We start from the raw sequence: 22677 nt of genomic DNA on the forward strand, positions 1-22677 counted from the left end.
TTTTCCTCGATTATCTTCCTGATGTTACGAACTGTAAATAACCCTGAGGATACTGGAGACCACATCCATCTGCCTGGACCCACCTCAAAAGAGACTGCGTTCGTTGCATAGGTTAAGTCCGACAACTCAGCGAGTTCAGATGGGTTAAGTTGCAGATGCAGCGTTAGTTGTCCATTTTCTACCCCCATCCGCTCTTGTAGACACGCTGATTTACGGCGTTCCAACGCATATAAAAGTGCGTACCTGCTGCACAACGACTGGTCACCCAACCATACTTCCTTCCAGAATGTTACTTAACTTTCTGAGCCCGCTAAAACAACGACATTAGATCCACCCCCAAACCTGCAAAATCACTAGAAATATTGGCAATTTGTTTCCACGTACCAGGCGCGAACAATTTAACTGGATTGACCTTATTAACCTATTCTAGCAATTTATGCACATGTGCATAATTATACGCATTTTCATCAATATGACTGACCCTTTCAAAACTAATATGGCAAAATATGCATATGTGCATAACTATGCACATGTGCATTAACATGACTGACCTTATCAACAGTTTTGCTTCATTAAAAAAAAAACCCTAACCCGTAACAAATCCAATTTCGTATTACCACCAATCATATTTAACATTAATCAGTAAAAAAATTACAAACAAAAAAGCACATAACTACCACATTACAGATTGTGCTATCACACAACGATCGCCCCTAATCCCTCAAAAATTATATACATCACACCATTTTCACTAATGCATATAAGAAACAAAGATTAAGCCTCATATTCACATATAAAAGATCTGAATCGGTGATTAAGCTTCATGCTAACATATAAATATGCAAAACAAAGTGTATAAACTTACAAATTCACGAAACGGCGTAATGACGCTGGATATTCCGACAATAACTAGGTTATGGCAGTTCATTGGACGTTTGTTCTTCAAATTCTCCCTTATTATGCCACAATCTTCAATGATTCTGTTCTTTTTTTGCCCTAATTTCGCATATATAACGAATATAAGCTCGATGAATCTTTTATTTGTGCCCTAATTTCGAATATACTACGAATAAAGGATGAATGGTAAGATCGAGATGACGAATTTTGGAGAATCTGGAGTGACGGATGTGAACTGAGATGACGAATTTTGAAGTCCAGGAGTATCAGACGTGGGTGTTTAGGAGGAGGCTCTTAATGTCAGGTGTTTAGGAGGAGACACTTAATTCCAATTTTGTGATATATTTACAGTATTGCCCCCTGTTCACATTGGTTCTCGCGGTCCACGCAATAAAGGTGGTTCTCGCATGAACCTTACCCTATATATATATATATATATGTATATATATATATATATAAGATTAGGTTCAAACGTGAACAAATTTCCAAGAGTGAACCGCGTGAACTGATCTGAACCATTTATTCCATATACATTTAACCAGGGTAAGATTGTAACTTTATATAAATATTGAATTTTAATTATTGTCTTATTAATTTCAAAATCCTAACATATTTAAATCATCATCAGTTACCAAAATTTTCGACATCAACAAAACAATTACTTATTTTAAATATGTTAGGATAATCGTAACTTATTTTAATATTGTCATTGTTTTTGGTCATAGTAGCAAGATTCGAATTATAGTTTTAGTCTTTTTTTTGTTGAACTAGAGTTTTCAGTCATCTTTTTTTATTGTGTATAACTCTTAGCTCCGTAGTACACATGTGTACTGCTCTGTTCTATACATTCCAACACGATAGTACACATGTGTATAATACATGGTATAGTACACATCTGACCCGCAACATTGTTGTCTTAGCTCCGTAGTACGCATGTGTACTACTGTGTTCTACTGTTCTATACATTCCAACACGATAGTACACATGTGTATAATACATGGTATATTTACAGGATTTACTCTCTTATTATTGGAAATAATTTTCTTTTCTAGTTTTAAATAAGCAAAATAATATAATTACACTTCTACCCTTTTAATTTTAATAAAACAATAAAATCTAACCTATTAATTACAATCATGCCACCCTTTTAAATAATCAAGATCATATTAATCAGCGGTCAAGATTTGTTCACGCAGTTCACTCTTAGAAGGTTGTTCACGCTGGAACCTTACCCTATATATATATATATATATATATATATATATATATATATATATATATATATATATATATATATATATATATATATATAGGTGGGTGTGAATATGTATATATAACATGCTTGTTTGTGTAGCTGAATTATATCGTACATATATCAAAATGATGAAGTGTAGATACCTAGACGTTAAACAACATGGCCTACTTTCGAAATAACATAGAGATTTTCCATCCTAAATAGTAAAAGAAGTAGTAACATGTATACAAACATTCTTCAACGAAGTCCAACCACCTTTTACGCCAATAAGGATTGATGTAAAGAAGAATAGCAAATCCAAACATGAACACCAGCCATGTGGAACCAAAACTTCCATAGAATGATGTCATATCAACATCATGCCATTTTTCATATGTTTCTTCCTCATTTAATTGATAGGTTTCGTGTGGTTCAGTCGTACATTTATACTCTAATGGTGGTCCACAAAGAAGTGGATTCCCTTCATAGCTCTCTTTGGTAAATGTACTAAATTGTTCTTTCATTTCTGGGAGTTTACCTGATAAATTGTTATAAGAAACATTAAAAACAGCTAAAGAGTGTAGCTTAATAAGTTCAACCGAAACTTTCCCTGTCAAACCATTTGAAGAAAGGTCTAAGCTCTCAATATCTGTGAGATTTGATAAGCTCGCTGGAATTGGTCCTGTTAACACATTGTGAGACAAGTTCAAAACACGAATATGGGTTAACAATCCCAACTCTTTAGGGATATCACCGGTTAATTTATTACAAGATAGATCTAATCCCGACATCATATTGAGAATGCCTCCCTTGTAGAATAGAGCGAGGGTTTTTGTTGTGAACGTAATTTCGTCTTGTGTCTCATACAAGTTATCAGAGTCATGGATATTAAACTTCTTATTTAGAATGCTCCTATAATTGTAAAACGAATTCCTAGGGTATGATGCGTAGCTACTCTCGATGAAAGCCTGGTACGTTGGGCGAGCAATATTTTTTAGACAATGAGGTATTTGACCAGAAAGAGAATTACTAGATAGATCAATCAAACTCACACTGGTTAACTGGCACAACTGCTTTGGAATAGAGCCACTAAACTTATTTTTTCTTAACTGAAGAATCCGTAAGTCCGATAATTCACCGAGAAATTCAGGAATCGGTCCTGACAAACTATTGTTGCCAATGTCCAAAGTCAAAATACTAAACATACTACGAAAAGAGTTGGGTATTGATCCAGTTAATAAATTAGAACCCATATGAAGATGCTCAACAATTTGCAAATTTAAGCACGCTGGGATGGTACCGGAAAAATAATTTTCTGAGATATCGAGAAACCGGAGTGAAGCTATTCCACAAGGAAACTGACCTTCCAACCTATTATTTCTTGCCACAAATTCTTTCAAGGTACCGTTGCCTATCCAGTGAGGAACCAAACCTGTAAAAAGGTTATTGCTAATATCCAAAACTGTTAGTTGAGACAATGTACTCGTTTTGTTGGGCGCACTGTGAATTTTCCCTGAGAAATAGTTACTATCCAAGTGAATGCTCTCAATGTTACCGAAGCTGAAGTTTCCTGAAAGTACTTCACCATGCAGTATGTTATTAGATAGCTTTAATAAAGACAATTCAGAGAGGTCCGTAAGCAATCCTGTTGGTACTTCTCCGGACAATTGATTACTAGATAAATCTAGTGTTTCTAATTGCCACATGTCACCAATTGAACACGGTATGCCACCCTCTAAAGAATTCCTGGACAAATTCAAATTAGTTATATAGGGAAGGAACTTTTGTATATCTTTAGGAATAACACCCATCATGAGATTTCCAGACAAATCCAGCCACCATATATTAGGATTCCTATAAAATGGCATAAGGAAATTATGGCAAAATGAGTTGTTCCTTAGATTAAGAAGTTCCAGCATTGTGTTGTTTTTAATCAACCAATTAGGAAGTTCTCCTTGTATGGAGTTGTGAGATATGTCTAGCACTTGTAACTTGTGTTGGTTAACTAGAAATCCAGGAAGAACACTTCCTTTTGCTCTATTCACATTGCAATTAGATAGCACAAGAACTACCAACTGGAACATAGGAGTCCAACCTATAGGTTCTTCTGTTTCCACCATGAAGTTGTCATTGTCACTTGTTAATTCAACAACCTCAAGCTTTGTATGATTAGAGAATGAGCTAAAAGAGAATGAGCCTTCAAATTTGTTATGGCTAACATCAATGTACTCGAGAGATGTGAGATTAGCAATCAAAGATGGCAAAAGCATTCCGGAGAATCGGTTTGACGAGATATCAAACAACCTAAGAGATGATAGCATTTTGAGACATTCCGGCAGGTTTCCACCAAACATGTTAGCACTAAGATCTAGCTCATGGAGGTTCTTTAACTCGCAAATCCCTGTCAAATTAAAAAAAAGTATGATTCACTCTTTAAGAGTAAAAACGGCTTGCAATAGCATGGACATTTGTTGACAAAAAGGTTAACTAACTATTAGGTTGTGTATACAATTTTGCTTTTGATAACTTACCATGATGGGGTAATGATCCATTGAGCTTATTCTTAGAAAATGATAAAGCTTTCAGAGAAGATAGTAACTTTATGTTTGATGGGATGCTCCCAAAAAAATTGTTGTTACTCAGATCTAAGACCTCCAGACGGTGGAAAGATGTGAAAGCTATATGGAAGACAACAAGAGAGGATTAATTATGTATATTACTAAACAAAGACTGAAAATCTATACAAGTAATGTTTTATCAATTACTTTCAATTGATTCTTGTGTTGGTATGTTGACAGATATATTTTTATTGAACCTAAAAATATAATTTGAACTTGTGGCTTCGATCTCTTCGTGAAGGGAGTAGTGCTTTTTTGTTTAACTACAAAATAACACCTTTGTTTAACAAGAAATATTATTTAAAAAGAGTAATAAGTTAAGTTTCAAAACCATAAAAGAAAAAAAAAAACGCATTATTTTGACAAAGGACTAAAACAAATAAAATGTCGCAATAATTCAAATGTGACCATTGGTTATTACTCACATGTTGAAGAACTGGGGTCATTTGTTTATATTAGTATTATCGAGTCATAGGGAGTCTTTTTAGTTTCTCACTGTTTTGGATGTTACCTTTTCTTATAGGCTATATTTAATTAATAAAGTTTGTTTCTGTACAGAGATATATCAATCTTTTAATTAATAAAAGGGTTTTAAATAATTAGTGAATAAGAGCATCCACAATAATATAGTTTTTGGTGTTATTTTTACTCATTTTTCCACATCATCCATTTTTTCTTATTGTGGACCTTGTTTTTATACCTCATTTTATAGATATGTTTGTCTGCAAAAACGACTAAAAACAACAAAATGGTGAGACCTATGTACTTTTAATATATATAACATAGAGAGAGAATAAGTGGTGTAAATGTGTGGTTAAAAATAAAAAAAAAACGCCCGGAAACGCCCCCACCCCCATTACGGCCGGCGTTTTCCGGCGTTATCTTTGAACAAATTTGTTGTTGGCGTTTTATTTAAAACGTTTCAAGGGTGTTTGACTGGCCAATCAATTGAGGACATGTGGGTTTAGAGAGAGAGATGGAATGTGGGGTTTGATTTGGTCGGATTTTTAGCCCGATTTTATGGGTTTGCAGGTCGCAGGCATAGGCACGAAGAAGAAGAAGGGTTTGTTTTAAAACTTTGATATTGACACTTAGGCCCCTATAGTTTTAAACTTTATTATTTTTTGTTTTGACACATTAGGCCCTAAAGTAATTTTTTAGTATTGTATTTTTTTTATTTTCTGTATTTTTTATTTTCTGTATTTTTATTTTCTGTTTTTAATTTTTTAGTATTGTATTTTTTTATGTTTTAAGTTAAAAAAAATAATTGGGAAATGATTGCATGGGCGTTATTGGAATAATGCCCCACTACACCACTTTATGCTATAATGTCCCATGCTGACTGGGATGACAAGTGTCGTAAAACGCCCCATGGTAGGGGCATTATATTGATTTACCACTACACATGGTCTAAGGACATATTTACCCTTCACTTAATGGTTAAAATTAACTGGATTAGAACAAAAGACAAACCATGTAGAATTTTAAAACACTAAGTACAGAACTCTTTAATTTTAAAGGCAAATGATGTCACCTGAAATTGGATATAAAGATAAAGCACAAAACTTTCAATTCACTTTAAAATAAATAATTTTAGTTATGTTTTACTTTGAATCATGGTTGTAAAACAAAGTCTCTAAAGCTGAGAATTCCCCGAGTAGTCGCTACAAGTTGGCTGCTGAGACGACTTTCTTCAACTCCGCCTAATTATTCGGAATCGATCAAACGTGGTCAACCTCGGCCAGAATCGGATCTATAGGTCAACTCAGGCCAAGTTTGACTTAAAAAAATAAAACATAATTTATATGCCTATCATATTAAAGAAATGAATATCATTTTCACGCATTTTGTTATAAATATTAATAAATTTATGTTATTTGACATATATTTAATTTCTAGTAAAAAAAACTGATTTGCTTATCTTGAGGAGAGAGAGAGAGAGACTGGTTATGGTAAGTTTGACAAATGTGGCTAAGATACACTCCACCTTGTCAACCACACTTTCATTATACAGCATTGATGCAGCTCAAAAGCACCCACAACATACTTCCCTTATATTCCTCAATAACTAACAAAGGAAAACGAAAGAAGCTGACCTTCCATCGGCAATGTTTCATTGAAATTATTTGTACTCAAGAGGAGAACTTCCAAGTAAGGCAAATTAGGTACTCCTGAAAACATCATTCAATAACCACATTAGCAGGTCAGCAATCCACTTAAGTTAGTTGAGAATACTGAAATGGTGTTGGAGCAAGTGACAGAAACAAACCATTAGCAAAAAGTCTTCCTACCTCAATGAAGCAACGCTCCAAAGAAAGAAATCTTAGGGATGGAAATGCAGCAATGAACCTCATGTCGTCAATATTGAAGATGTTGGAATCAAGGTTCAAGTGCACGAGGTTGCTCATGGTACCTGAATAGTTCATGCACACGAGACAAAGCAGAATGTCGTCCAATTAAGACTTTGGCTGAAAAAATTCTAAAATTCATTCCACTACAACAACTAAAAGATATTATCTTGGTATGTAAATATCGTGTTGAGTTTCTGCACAAAACATCATCAAGATTTTTCCATGTCAGGTAGGGATGAGCATTTTTACCTAAATACTCGCACCCGTACCCATACCCGTACACGTACACGTACCCGTACCGATTTTAGGTACTTGGTACATGTATTAGTACACAGTTTTATTGATTTTGGTATCCGGTACTGTAGGTCCCTCTCGGAGGATCGAGAACAAACCTAAACCTTGTTATACTAACCCACTAGCGAGTGCGGAATCCAAGCTAGCAAGCAAACCGGGATGAAACAAGTATAAACACAAACACACAAGGGTTCACCGATTAACACCACTGTATTAATACGTATGAAGGTTTCGGTTACAAGCACAATGTTTACAAATCTAACTTGCAAACTCTCAAAGAGTGTGTGTGTTTCGGACAGAATGCTCTCAAGAACTCTCTATCTCTCGGATGTGCTTCTGTCTAACAAGTCTACTGAACTCAACACACTGCATGGGTATTTATACCCAGCCCATGATGTCTGGTTCGAAGGATCCGATAGATGGTCCGAAGGATCATCTATCGATGACAAGTCAATCGAAGGATCAGCATGGACTTCGAAGGATGATCTATCGATCATCCATCGAAGGTTCATCTTTCGATCACCTCGAAGGATCAACATTATCCTTCGAGAGCTATCCTTCAAGCTATCCTTCGAGCTATCCTTCGACACAGAACATCTTTCAACATTTCACCAACTGTTGTCCAAGTCAAACCGGAGGATGGTTGACTTGGTCAACTTACAACACTAATCAGGACATCGTTTACATCGTGACCGAATACAGACAAAGTACAAACACAAGTGCACCAACAAACTCCCCCTTGGCTGTAGCTTTATCTTGATCTTCTATAATTGTAGACTCGTCTTGAACTTCGACGGTCTTTGGTCTTCGAGTTCTCAAAACTCTGATGTCCTTTCAAGTCTTCAATGTCGGAGGATCTTCAAAGTCTTCACGCCTTGAAAGCAGAGAGTGTATCAACAAACTACCCGTAACATGTAGGAAGTGTGTTGACAAACTCCCCCTTAACATAAGCTCCCCCTTGAGTTATGCTCGTGAAACACTTTATCTTTATGAAGTGAGATCCTTGAGGTGTTGAAGAAGGCCAGCGGCAACTCGATCATCTTCATTCGTTGAGTGCCTTCACGCCGTGTCTTCATTCCAAAGCTTTGTCATCGACCATGTTCTCCTAGCCTTTAGAATCTGCACATGCATGAAATCTAAACGCGTAATGAGAACAACTGCTTGGAATATAGTTAATCATAAACAAATGACACACGTATGACCATGTCACAATCAAACACCGTCCGACAGTTTGAAAGTTTAATAAATTTATCATTTTCAATTTCTAACTTTCAAAACATGCAAATTTCGACCGTTTATGAAGATTTAGTCATTTCGGTTTTCGTTCAGGTTTCAGGCAACGAAGACTCGAGTTCCAACATCGTACGATCGAAAATAAAGTAGAAATAAAATCTTTTTGGAATTTTTGAATTTTTCAAATGTAAAGATTAAAAGCAGTAAATAAATATATACAGACATTCTTTTTGCGAGTTTCGAGGGTAAGAGAATCATATCAGTGTACGGTCATGCCAAAACACTCTTATTGTTCAGTTAGTTAACATTAAGATAAGCATCATATAACAATTATCGGTATTGTTGTCCACTTAAGCTCAACTTATCAGATGTAATCATGTTTAGGAGATACGTTAAGGTATGATTTATACTTACCGACCGGTGTTCATCCACATCACGACACATTCCCGTATCAAGGTATGCACGAGGGTTCATCTTACCGGTGAGTATACCGATTATCATCTGTTTGACTGTATATGATGTGAGATTCTCACTTATTTTGATTTGAAAACAAGCCCTTTGTGATATAATCACTTATTGATGAGGAACTTGATTTTCATATGCATGAGGGCACAGGAGCAAGTCCGTGAACAGGTCAGTACTTCCGTACAGCAGAGAGACGAACTTGACTCCCGGATAATGTGATATTTTATCACTTATTTGTTGTGGACATGTGATTGTTTATCACTTATTGAGGTCGAATGCAGTATGTATTATGTACACGTATGTATAGTATCATGGAAGATCTTAGACTTAGTCTATTTATAGAAGCAACCATGATACCCAGATGATAAGCAGCATAAAGACCGAATATCTCAGAACCTCGGCAATCTATCAAACGAAATTTCGGTACTAAGACCATATGCCAATGAATGGTTCCCACCTGGTCTTCAGTCGGTTAAGATTTATATCACCCTTCACACTTTAAAATGATTGTGAGCCTACCGATACATCTTATATAGAGCTGCTTATCGTTTTTCATTTAAGGTTTAAAGAGGCTTGGATAGACCACTGATGTACTATCATTTTTTCTTTTGCTCGCCAGGAAACTCATTTTTGATTTTCTATTGTTTTTGTGTTTTTGAAATTTTTTTCGATGTTTTTGGATTTTCATATTTTTGGATTTACTCCCCCTAAAATCAATAAACTAAGACAAATTTAAAAACACGAAGATATTTACAAAAATGATTTTCCGATGTTGGTTTTACTCTTGCTTGACCTTAATGCCGTTTACCAATAATTATGTTTTTATCAGAAAAGATTTATCGAATTTTGGGAAAATCAGTTGGCACGTCGGTAAGCGGTGCGGACCATAACAACATTGACGAGTTTCATAAAGAAACAATCACGTGTGAGGTGATATTCGAGATCAACGTGTCAGGCCAAAGAGTGCTGTACGAGACGATATAATTCATATAGCAGCCTAAAAATCAATAAGTATAGGAGAGATTAGAAATTTAAAACCGTATCCTGCAACTGCTTCGTGCATTGCAAGGAATCTGAGCACTCTCCCAAACTAGACAAAGTCGATTTTGTAGCTACTGAAAAATCTCTTCACAGCAACACGATCAAAGACCTTTGGTTCCGGCTGGTCTTCCACATTGCACCAGCGAAAGGTCTTTGTCTTTCTCTTTCAGAAGCGGTGTGCGGATGTTCAATCTACACCACGGCATCTGCACATCGTTCATTGTATTCTTTCCTGAGAACCCAATCAAAAACCATAACAAACAAAATTTTGGCACTTTCTTCATCTGGTCGAATTTTGCAACTTCATTCAACCACGTTCTTCTTCTTTCTCTTTTTCTTTCCTCTCTCTCTCCATCAATGGCAACAACATTCTCCTAGATATAACAATATTTCGAAGTAATATGTCGCCAATCTTGTGCATGGACGCTCCACTATCAACAATCCTAAAACTATCAATAGTTCCTCCTGGAACATCCTGCACACTCACTCAGAGATTAGTTGGAGAGGGGGACCCAAGCCTTCACAGACTTGGGTCGTCCGTCATCATCGAGAATTGTAACATCCATTTCCCGATGATTCGGAATTGATGTAGCTCCCCCTGAAACAGTTACCGGTTTTGGTATCCAAATCTCTTTCTGTTTTTCATGTTTAACATCCAATTTAACAGATTTTGTTTGGATAATCTCCGGTTTTAAAATCTTTTCAACTTCTTTTCTTTGTTTCTTTTTCTGTTTCTTTGCTCGTTGTTTAACAAGACGAGGGTCCTGTTTTGGTGAAACAGATCTTTTATGGTAATTGTGACCATGGGGGCATCAACTTTTGCCTTTCTCTTGGTGAGATATGGACAATTCTTAATGATGTGTCCATACACACAGCATTCAAAGCATGATCTCCGCTCAACAAACCTCGGAGTATCATAACTGTAATAGCTGGATGATGAACTTCGTGATCTGGAGGTACTTGGTCCTACATCACAACCGTTTGTTTGTTGTGTATAGTTGTTTTGACTGTTTCTTTTCAAAATTTTACTTTGTTTAACAGAATCCTTGTTGGATTTGTTTTTAAAAGTATCAATTTTATCAGTCCCTCTTGATTTCACGAAGTTTATCTTCCGATTTTCTCCATGTTTGCCTTTTCTATTCTCTTGGACGGCATGATTTTGTTCACGGGGATCATCAACCTTTGCTTTCAACTTATGAAGATATGGACAGCTTCGAATTATGTGTCCAATTGTACCACATTCAAAACAATATCTTCGTTCAACAATCCCCGAAGCATCATGTGATCGTCTTGCCGACGATGATGAACTTTGTGATCCCGAGGTACTAGGTTTTTGAACAGTTTGGAGCATTTCTTTTCAACACTGTTGCTTGTTTAACAAAATCTAAGTTCAAATTTTTGTTTTTCTTTTGGGTCTGTTTCTTCTGACCCTGAGTCGGTGCTTTTCCTTTAGGTTTGGTATGATTTTGCTGCCTCTTTTCTGTTGGTAACTTTTGATTGCCATATTGTTTTCGAATTTCAGCCTTTGGAATAGGAGGACACTGTGTAACTGTAACACGTGGTCCTGTCTTTCCCAAAAACTTACTAGTCGAATCTTCAAAGACTTTACTTATTAAAGATTGATTAACATTCTTAATAGGAAGATCTTTGTCAGAGTAGATTTTATCATCACCAACAAGAGCGTACAGCAAGTTCACACCCTCCGACTCTTGTGCAGACGAGGACTCGTTTGCAACAGTCTTAGCGGGTTTTGCAGGAGGATCACATAGAATATGATTCTCAAGAGGTATGTCCTCATCTTTGACCACCGCATCAGACTTTGCTGGGACAGCATCATCAGATTCATCATCAGAAGAATCAGCATCCTCAATGATGACCGGAGGATCCTGATTCAGTTCAGCAGAAGACACACATGTATCTGCTGAAGTATCTGAATCTGGTGATACATCTTTCTTGTATCCGAGTCCTGCTGCAAATTCCTTTACATCTAGAGGAACAGATGGTTCAAAGAACACTCTATCCTCCTCGTCAGGCATCGCATCATAATTGTGTCTCACAGGTGGTGGACATTTCTTGTATCCTATGCATGTGACATCCCGTTTTTCTTTCTGAACGTCAATGATGTGATCCAACACATAGCTAGAGCTCAAATAACTGTCTAGCTTAAGTTGGATCGCATCACTTTCGGTTTTCACACAAGCCATTTCCTTTTGCATTATCTCAAGGCGAGATATATATAAGTTAATATCAGTTTGTTTTCTGGAAACCATTTTTGTTAATTCGGTTTTATCTTTCTTCAGGTTCTCAATTACCGATTTAAACTCTTTTTCATGGTTCTCATAAAACATGTTGGCTTCAGTGCACTTTGAAAGATCCACGGTCAACTTCTGGTTGTGAATAAATGTCACATCATACTTTTCTTGCAAAGCCTCGTGCTTACTTTGCAATTCACACCACTTGGCTTTCAATGATACATGTTTGTCTTGCAAGTCAAACAAACTAGCTTGTACGGCATCATGTTTGCCTTGCAACTCAGACATGTTTGCTTCTAAATCAGCACACTTAACCCTTAATCTAGCACAATTATCACAATCTACAGCAGTGGGTTTATCGACACATACCTGACTGGACTCACTCTCAGGTGTCGGCCTTTCTGCATCAGAATTAATAACCTCCCTTGATGATTCACATTCAGATCCATCCTCGCTTGAACTTGAAGTTGTATCACCCTCAACTGAAGTTGAAACATCTTCATCTGAACTTCTGTCATGTTCAGAACTGTCATCATTTCCCGAGGATTCACCATTGCTGGCATCTTTGACAATTTCAGCATACAACGCCGTGTTTGTCTGACTACTGTTCCTTGGATCAGGAGATGATGGTGCTTCAGTAGAAAGATGACATTGTGAGGCAACTGGTGGTAATGGATTTCCATATAAATCTGTTGTCATTTTCGGTTCACTTTGCCTTTGATTAGTAACCGATGCCCATTGTTCTGCTGTAATTCGAGGTCGTATGGGAGATTCGGCCCATGAAGGCGATAAACTTGTAGACGTGTACTTTCCACTGTCTGGCGCCGGTGTACCCCACCATGAGGGAGTGGAACCAGAACTTGTATATTTACCACTGTCTGGGGCCGGATTCCACCAATTCGGATTCATGATTAATAAGCAAAATAAATGCTAAGAGAATAATCCGAAAGATCACACAGCCGAAGGATCCTGGTCCGAAAGATCTGAAATCACAGAAACTTGTTAACAATAAACAGACCACACTTCGAAAGATCAACTCTTGTTCGAAGGATCAACAGTACTCGAAAGATTACTGTTGAATCTCGAACAATGATTTCGAAAGATTCAAGAACTCGAAGGATTCCCCTTTGAAAGATCCTTATCTTTCGAGTTATATCCTTATCTTTCGGACACCTGTCTTTCGAATAGATTCCTTTATCGAAAGATATGTTTCGGACTTCGAAGGATGGGTCGAAAGATAGTTATCTGTCGAGCCTTCCTTGATCGAAAGACGGTCTTTCGATGTCGAAAGATATCTTTCGAGCGATTCTGACACACTGACGCTGATGTGACAGGTTGGTGAAAAGGTGATGGGTAGGTAAGTCAACTTTCGGCAAAAGGGTATGGCAGACTGTACTTTCTTACCAACCCAAGATTTTCAAACAAAGCTTACCCAAAATGGACAACAACCAGTCACCGGAATAATGACCGGAAATTTGACCGGAAAACACCAAATCACTTAAAAACAAGTTTTCAAGTTACCCAACCCAACCTTGAACACTCCCGAAGGTTTAGAAACCGTTTTTCAGTTTAAAAATGCAAGAAAACCACCAAAAACGGGTGCTAAACCAAGTGTCCAAACACACCAAAACTTGAACAAACCCGGTTTTAAACAAGGTAAAGAGCCAAGATCTGATACCACTTGTAGGTCCCTCTCGGAGGATCGAGAACAAACCTAAACCTTGTTATACTAACTCACTAGCGAGTGCGGAATCCAAGCTAGCAAGCAAACCGGGATGAGACAAGTATAAACACAAACACACAAGGGTTCACCGATTAACACAACTTGTATTAATGCAAATGAAGATTCCGGTTACAAGCACAATGTTTACAAATCTAACTTGCAAACTCTCAAAGTGTGTGTGTGAGTTTTGGACAGAATGCTCTCAAGAACTCTCTATCTTAACGTAAGTATAAATCATACCTTAACGTATCTCCTAAACATGATTACATCTGATAAGTTGAGCTTAAGTGGACAACAATACCGATAATTGTTATAGGATGCTTATCTTAATGTTAACTAACTGAACAATAAGAGTGTTTTGGCATGACCGTACACTGATATGATTCTCTTACCCTCGAAACTCACAAAAAGATTGTCTGTATATATTTATTTACTGCTTTCAGTCTTTACATTTGAAAAACTCAAAAAGCCAAAAAGATTTTATTTCTTCTTTATTTTCGATCGTACGATGTTGGAACTCGAGTCTTCGTTGCCTGAAACCTGAACGAAAACCGAATTGACTAAATCTTCATAAACGGTCGAAATTTGCATGTTTTGAAAGTTAGAAATTGAAAATGACAAAGCTACAGCCAAGGGGGAGTTTGTTGGTGCACTTGTGTCTGTACTTTGTCTGTATTCGGTCACGATGTAAACGATGTCCTGATTAGTGTTGTAAGTTGACCAAGTCAACCATCCTCCGGTTTGACTTGGACAACAGTTTGTAATATGTTGAAAGATGTTCTGAGTCGAAGGATAAGAGATCGAAGGATGTGGATCCTTCGATCTCATCGAAAGATATGTTTCGAATGATAGACCTCGAAAGGTGATCTTTCGATGTCCATGCTGATCCTTCGATTGACTTGTCATCGATAGATGATCCTTCGGACCATCTATCGGATCCTTCGAACCAGACATCATGGGCTGGGTATAAATACCCATGCAGTGTGTTGAGTTTCAATAGACTTGTTAGACAGATGCACACACCCGAAAGTTAGAGAGAGTTGTTGAGAGCATTCTGTCCAAAACTCACACACACACTTTGAGAGTTTGCAAGTTAGATTTGTAAACATTGTGCTTGTAACCGGAATCTTCATTTGCATTAATACAAGTTGTGTTAATCGGTGAACCCTTGTGTGTTTGTGTTTATACTTGTCTCATCCCGGTTTGCTTGCTAGCTTGGATTCCGCACTCGCTAGTGAGTTAGTATAACAAGGTTTAGGTTTGTTCTCGATCCTCCGAGAGGGACCTACAAGAGGATCAACAGTGCTCGAAAGACCACTGTTGATCCTCTTGTAGGTCCCTCTCGGAGGATCGAATGTTTCGAATGATAGACCTCGAAAGGTGATCTTTCGATGTCCATGCTGATCCTTCGATTGACTTGTCATCGATAGATGATCCTTCGGACCATCTATCGGATCCTTCGAATCAGACATCATGGGCTGGGTATAAATACCCATGCAGTGTGTTGAGTTTCAATAGACTTGTTAGACAGATGCACACACCCGAAAGTTAGAGAGAGTTGTTGAGAGCATTCTGTCCAAAACTCACACACACACTTTGAGAGTTTGCAAGTTAGATTTGTAAACATTGTGCTTGTAACCGGAATCTTCATTTGCATTAATACAAGTTGTGTTAATCGGTGAACCCTTGTGTGTTTGTGTTTATACTTGTCTCATCCCGGTTTGCTTGCTAGCTTGGATTCCGCACTCGCTAGTGAGTTAGTATAACAAGGTTTAGGTTTGTTCTCGATCCTTCGAGAGGGACCTACAAGAGGATCAACAGTGCTCGAAAGACCACTGTTGATCCTCTTGTAGGTCCCTCTCGGAGGATCGAGAACAAACCTAAACCTTGTTATACTAACTCACTAGCGAGTGCGGAATCCAAGCTAGCAAGCAAACCGGGATGAGACAAGTATAAACACAAACACACAAGGGTTCACCGATTAACACAACTTGTATTAATGCAAATGAAGATTCCGGTTACAAGCACAATGTTTACAAATCTAACTTGCAAACTCTCAAAGTGTGTGTGTGAGTTTTGGACAGAATGCTCTCAACAACTCTCTCTAACTTTCGGGTGTGTGCATCTGTCTAACAAGTCTATTGAAACTCAACACACTGCATGGGTATTTATACCCAGCCCATGATGTCTGGTTCGAAGGATCCGATAGATGGTCCGAAGGATCATCTATCGATGACAAGTCAATCGAAGGATCAGCATGGACATCGAAAGATCACCTTTCGAGGTCTATCATTCGAAACATATCTTCGAGCTATCCTTCGACACAGAACATCTTTCAACATTTCACCAACTGTTGTCCAAGTCAAACCGGAGGATGGTTGACTTGGTCAACTTACAACACTAATCAGGACATCGTTTACATCGTGACCGAATACAGACAAAGTACAGACACAAGTGCACCAACAGGTACTTTCGATATTGGTACAGGTAAAAATGGTACTTGTACCGAATTTTATATAAAACTTCAATTTTTTTTTTATATTATGTTCTATTTCACATTATTGTATTTATAGTACTCGTATTAATTTTACCTATTTGGTATCCATATCGTATTGATACTCGTACCTGTTTTATCTATTTGGTACTTGAACTATATTGACATTCGTGCCAATTTTACTTATATAGTACTTGTATGGGTGCTCAAAAACTAAAATAAAATAAACAAGTACCAAAGCGGGTACCATACCGAAATACCCGTACCATACCAATATATTTGGTACGGTATTTGGGACCCAATTTTGTTCAAATTCGGTACCAATGTTTTCGGTACTGGTACAGATACAAGTACGGATACGGTACCATTCTCATCCCTAATTTCAGGCCTTCTTAATTAGATGTGATAAATTCTTGCTTAAAATTTTTAATAAAAAATATACTTTTTCAACATTCAATTAGAAATGACATCGAAATAGAAGGTAAACGTGCAACGAACTACGCCGCTATCCCTTTTTAATAGTAAAACCAAGTCTTTTAAAAACCACATTCATAGAGAACCTTTGGACTCGACATGTTGTGCGGCTTTCTCGTGCTTAAATGGTATAGATTAGGAGTATATAGTTATAGTTCGAACAGGAGATGATGCATTTGCATATAAACATATATACTTAATATAGTTATGGTTTGAATAGGGATGCACAAAAATGGATCTTGTAAAATGAGAGAACAGAAAATCGTGTTTTTTTAACAACATAACCATTTAATGTGAGTGATTGAAGGCCACAGGAGCTCAAGTCAAGTGTATTTAAGTTCCTCAAGGAAGATAATTCTGCACAAAAGAAATATATTAAGTTTATAAACAGTACTAAAGATGAGTATTTTACTTTTCTTAATGATGAGGATTTCACGAGAAATTACATGCCTTGCAATGGAAAGGAACTTCCCAAATCGTTAGAACTAAGATCAAGAAGCTTGAGAGATGAGAGGAAACTTAGGCATGAGATGATGCTCTTGTTGAACTTGTTATCTGCAAGAGATATAGTATGTAGCCTCTCCAGTTTCATTAAGCTCATACAACCTATAACAATATTATGAGAAAAACCACTTTCTTGTATGTTTATGATAATGGATGAATTGTGGAATGAAATGTTTGATAATGGTTTTACCTTCGATACTTGGTGTGACGTTAAGACCGGTAAAACTTAAATCCAAATTTTCCAGATTAGTCAAATGACTTAGTGCTGTAATAGAAAATAAACAAATGCCTTATAAGTACTATTTAACTTCTCATGATTTCAAAGTATGTAGTTTATTTTTACACCTATTTATTTCATACTAGCTATCATTACAGTTTGTTATACGATATTGAGAATTATATTAAAAAAATGTTAGCTCTAAGAGATACACTCTCTATGCTTCTCAATCTAATTTAAGCACTTACGTCTAATTATATGAGAAAACAAAAACATGGTGTTAAATTTAATATGTACTTTGGAAGAAAGGAGTAATGATTATTGCTAACAAAGTACTTTATTTTTATATATTTACACGTACATCATACCTTGGATACCTGATATTAAACCCATTAAACATTAAATTTGATTTCTTAAAGTTTTTTATCAGCTAACTTGCACAGCCTCTAATGGAACTCTAACGATCTACACCTTATGTTCAACATTCAACATGATGCTTAAACCTCAACCGCATTAATGGAAGAAACACTTTTCATACACACTATGATAACGCTAGGCCACATGAGTTATCAAATGAATTAATTATCTCATACTCGTGTAAAACATATTTGTAATATATAATAGGTATATTTCTTTTTTTCTTTCCCAGTTACCTTATAATCCTTGTTATAGAAGAAAATGTTCATATACATAGTCTCCTGAAATAAGAAGTCGTAGGAATAGTATCAAACGGACTCCAATTGAACTTATTATAGCGGTATTCGAACCAACTCATCGAACTTTACGATCTTAGATTTTTGGTTTTTGCTTTTGGATTTTTAACTTGTAGATCTTAGAATTTTTGTTTAGATCATTGTGTCTTTTCTTTTTTAAATTCTGTCATTGTTTCTTTTTTTTTTTTTTTGCGATTCACTGTGTCTTTTTACCTCCGCATTGTATTATACTTTGTGTACCATTGTGTTATATTTTGCGCTCTATTGTGTCTTTGTACCTCTTGTAGATTTAGAAGACTTTGTAGGACAACTTTACCTCATTATTTGAATCTTTCTGGTTTATCTACTATTGCAATTTTCATCTTTACATTTATGAAATTGCATGAATTATTTATATCAGAGTGGATTGCAAGTTTTGTCATTTATGTATATATACCCAATTTCAGACGGTGTCCTTTGTCTTTAAAATTGATGGTGTCTTTTGTTTTTACAATTGATGAGTTTGTACTTAATGTTTTAAAATTCTACACGTTATGTCCTTTAGCCCTAACCAGGTTAGATATTTCTGTTAAATCTGGTCATGTGTGACTAGCACAAGAGGGCATATTTGCCATTTTACAATTACAGGACTATTGTGCAACTATTTAATATCTATGGACTGGCATTCTTTCTTTTGTTTTGCAGATCGGCTAGCATGTCGCAAATTTTCTGATCATGTTTGAGCATTTGTGTGATAAACTCTTCTGCATTGTTTTTGAGATCTGATGGAGGAAAGTGGAGGACTTCATCAAGCAATCGAATACTGCTCCAGGTTTTCTTGTAATTATTATCACTGGTGATGCCGACTTTTCTGTTTAGTTCTTCGTCTGCTCTTTTTTTCATCGAGCGACCATCTAGAGAATTGTGTTTTAACATCGCTGATGTCTGACCAGTGGTAGAAGCATCTGTTTGCCACTAGAGTATTGGTGGTGTTGCTGATTTTGATTTGTTTTTTTGATAGACAGTTTTTTAAAAGACAATTGTTAATGTTTTGAATCAAACTAATTATCAGTCATTTATAGTGTTTAAAATGTATATTTATGGTAAACGAAGAGGTTAATCGTAATTATGATAACCTGTTTTTTTTGAAGGTTTAAAATTTGTCCTTTGGGTTTCTTGATATTTAATTTTATAGTTTTCCTATGAAAATTTATTTTTGAAAGGTTTTGCATTAAAATGCTGCTATTTTTAATATAAATTTATATGTTTAAATTACATGTACACGTTTTTCTCTCCTATATTATTAAATGTACAGTGAATTTAAATCCGACATTTGGGCTGTTAGATATTTCACTATATAATATCATTGCCAGTTCACCTGTTTTTCATTACGTTTTACTACAAAGATATACTTCTTTCACATCAGTTGAGTAATATATAACTTAAAATGGCGTCATACACTTCTGCTGAGTCTGATGATTAAAAGCAGCGCTTTATCAAGCAAGATGAGGATCAACTATATGTGGATAGGGCTACTCTTCAAGAGCTGAAGAGATGTTTTGATGGACTACACATTGGTCTGTTCACGAGAGACCAGGTTTCCAGAAACCTCCTGATGGCGATGCCTTCGACTTCAGTTTGTGACCTTTGTGTTGTCAGTAATATAGAGTGCACTGATGTGCACAAAATGCAACATATAAATTACATCAATTGTGGCTTAAAACTAACCCTTTTTTAGTACTAATGTTGGAAAAAGTGTGCTTTTGTCTTCCTTTTATATTTTCAGGATTAAATGAGCTCAAAATAACAAAAGAAGCAAAAAGACAGGAAAATCTAACATAAATACAAGAAAGGGAACAAAAGTGACATGCCTGACCCCCCGACAGCATCTTCCCAAGCAAAACAAAGAAGACAGAAGACTGAACACGCCCCGTGCTCAGCGAGCACGAGATGGTGCCCAAGAAGCAGCAGAAAAAACAAACCTATAGAAGCTTATACTGCCCACCACGGGGCCGTGCCCAGCGGACACGGGGGCGTGGTCAACTTGCTGCAGGCGCATTTATTGTAATTGCGAATTACAATTAATGAAGAGAGAGATTGTCAGATGGACACCGGGCCGTGCCCGAGCTTCTGTTCAGCCTATAAATAGGAGTGTTTGGAGCTCTTGCAACTCATCCCTTGGCACACCACCTCTCTCACACTTCACCCACCACCCACCACCATCACAACACCATCATCCACCACCATCATCCATTGTCCATCATAGAGTGTGTGAGTCGTCTTGGGATCCAAGATTGATCGTAAGAGTTCTTGACAACCAAAGGCCATGTTTGCCTAAGTCTCTTACATCACTTGGTGAATACAAGTGTTTAGTGTAATACTTTTTATTTTTAATCTTTTACACTTTTTAATTGGTTTTGTATTAATGACTTTAATTACTAGTTTCTTATGTTGAAGGTGATTCTTCCTTATCGTTTGTCTGTGGTGTCTTGGCATTATTTTACTGTCTATATAAAATAAAAGATTTTCACCATTCATATCTCCACGGTCTATATGGAGGTATGTTGGCTACCTGGTCGGGGGTTAAGGGAACGGTTTGGTAAGAGTCTTGCCATTGTTCAGTGTATAAATCCTGCAAAGGACCTGGGTCAAATTTAGTAGGACCTCCTTCAATACCCAAAGGTATTGGATGGCGGGGGTCCAAACTCTTTGATCCCCTCATAAGTTAAACTACTATTAAAACTTTAACCCAGCTACTTAGGATTGTATCCTTGCTGACTCAAACTACTGGGTTGAGGGTAACGTCACCTTCAAAAAAGGGGCCTACTACAATAACTAAGATAATCTCTTAAACAAGTGCAAAAGTGCGAAAATAATCAAAGGTTACACTACACACGAGTCGGATCCAAGTGATTCATCTTGTATATCTATTTTTATTTTTATTTTATTTTTCAGCATGTTAGTTAGTTTTATTTTCTTAGTTTAAAAACATTTTTCTACATTTTGATTAGATTAGACGTTGAGGATAAACCGGTATTAAAAGCTCTTGTGTCCTTGGACGACCTCGGTATCTTACCAATACTATACTACGTTCACGATGGGTGCACTTGCCCATATGTGTGTTTAGTGTTAGTAAATATCGTGTTTTATAAATTTAAAACTTGGCTAAAAGTGTAAAAAGGGCTTAAAATATATACTTAAATTATATTACACTTCACGCACATCATGCATTGATAGAGACGTGGAGTTCATGGCGATGCTCAAGGATATACATCGAGAGGTTCAGCACTCGATGGAGTTGAAGCTAAAATTTCTTAATTCTTGATGTTATATTCTTAAATTTCTGGGTGTTATTGTTAGATTTGAAAGTTTCTTAGTTCAATACTCGATGTAGTTGTTGATCTTTTAATGTCAAAAATTTTAATTCTATTAATTTTTCTTTTCGCATTTTTTACTTTTACTTATTTTAGCAAGCATAAGTATTATTTTATAGTTTTGAATATCATCTGAGGATTGCAAATCTATATTGATGTAGATGTGAAATTGTGTCTGAGTTTGATTTAAATTATGTTGATGTTGAATTATGCCTGAACAGATGTTTGGTAAGTCAACAGAGGTTTAAATCCCTCAGGTTGGTTTAAGGCTGAACAGATGATTACAAAGCCAAAATAGACCCATCGTTTGCCTGTATCCTTAAGAGGGGCGAAAGTAAAAATAATCCTTATCTCTCCCTCAAAGGCGCCCAACCAAATATTTTAGGAGAAATGCTTCTTGATGAACTATTTCAACTAGAAGATCTAGTTCTTAATTGGTTAAACGAACTTAAGATGGATTTCCTTGATTCATCTCAAGACGATTACCAAGAAGAAGTGTCGGGGTCGCATTCAGACAACCTCGCTGCTCCCGATAATACCTTTAACTCTAGCAAAGACTTGGAAGATAGTCGTCCCTGTGCCGATTGTGCCGTGTAGGACTCCCCATCGACTTCGTTCGATGCATACATATACCTGAGCGATTCGGCATACACCTTCTTTAAAGAGAGCCCGGGAAAGGGTTGGACTTGTCCACCTACATTTAGCATAGGAATCACCCTCACCGACAACCTTTTGCGTTCTCGTCTTAATCTAGAACAATTAAGGTATCTTAGGCACTTTGGGGTTGTTCCATTCAGTAAGGAACCGCCCGATC

At 36.6% G+C, this 22677-nt stretch overlaps 1 protein-coding gene across 1 annotated transcript; it reads right to left on the reverse strand.

The window, feature by feature from the left end:
- Window positions 1-2240: 2240 nt before the first annotated feature.
- Window positions 2241-17866, reverse strand: LOC110932899 (receptor like protein 21-like). The gene is made up of 6 exons (XM_035989718.1): window positions 17771-17866; window positions 17527-17682; window positions 17362-17433; window positions 7019-7162; window positions 6846-6920; window positions 2241-4532 (listed from the first exon to the last, which is right to left on the reverse strand). Exons 2-6 carry the CDS (start codon window positions 17675-17677, stop codon window positions 2317-2319), a joined length of 2658 nt encoding a protein of 885 aa, XP_035845611.1. The 5' UTR covers window positions 17678-17682; window positions 17771-17866; the 3' UTR covers window positions 2241-2316.
- Between the last annotated feature and the right edge of the window lie 4811 nt (window positions 17867-22677).

Source organism: Helianthus annuus, chromosome 4, assembly GCF_002127325.2.
Source record: "Helianthus annuus cultivar XRQ/B chromosome 4, HanXRQr2.0-SUNRISE, whole genome shotgun sequence".
NCBI lineage: Eukaryota > Viridiplantae > Streptophyta > Magnoliopsida > Asterales > Asteraceae > Helianthus > Helianthus annuus.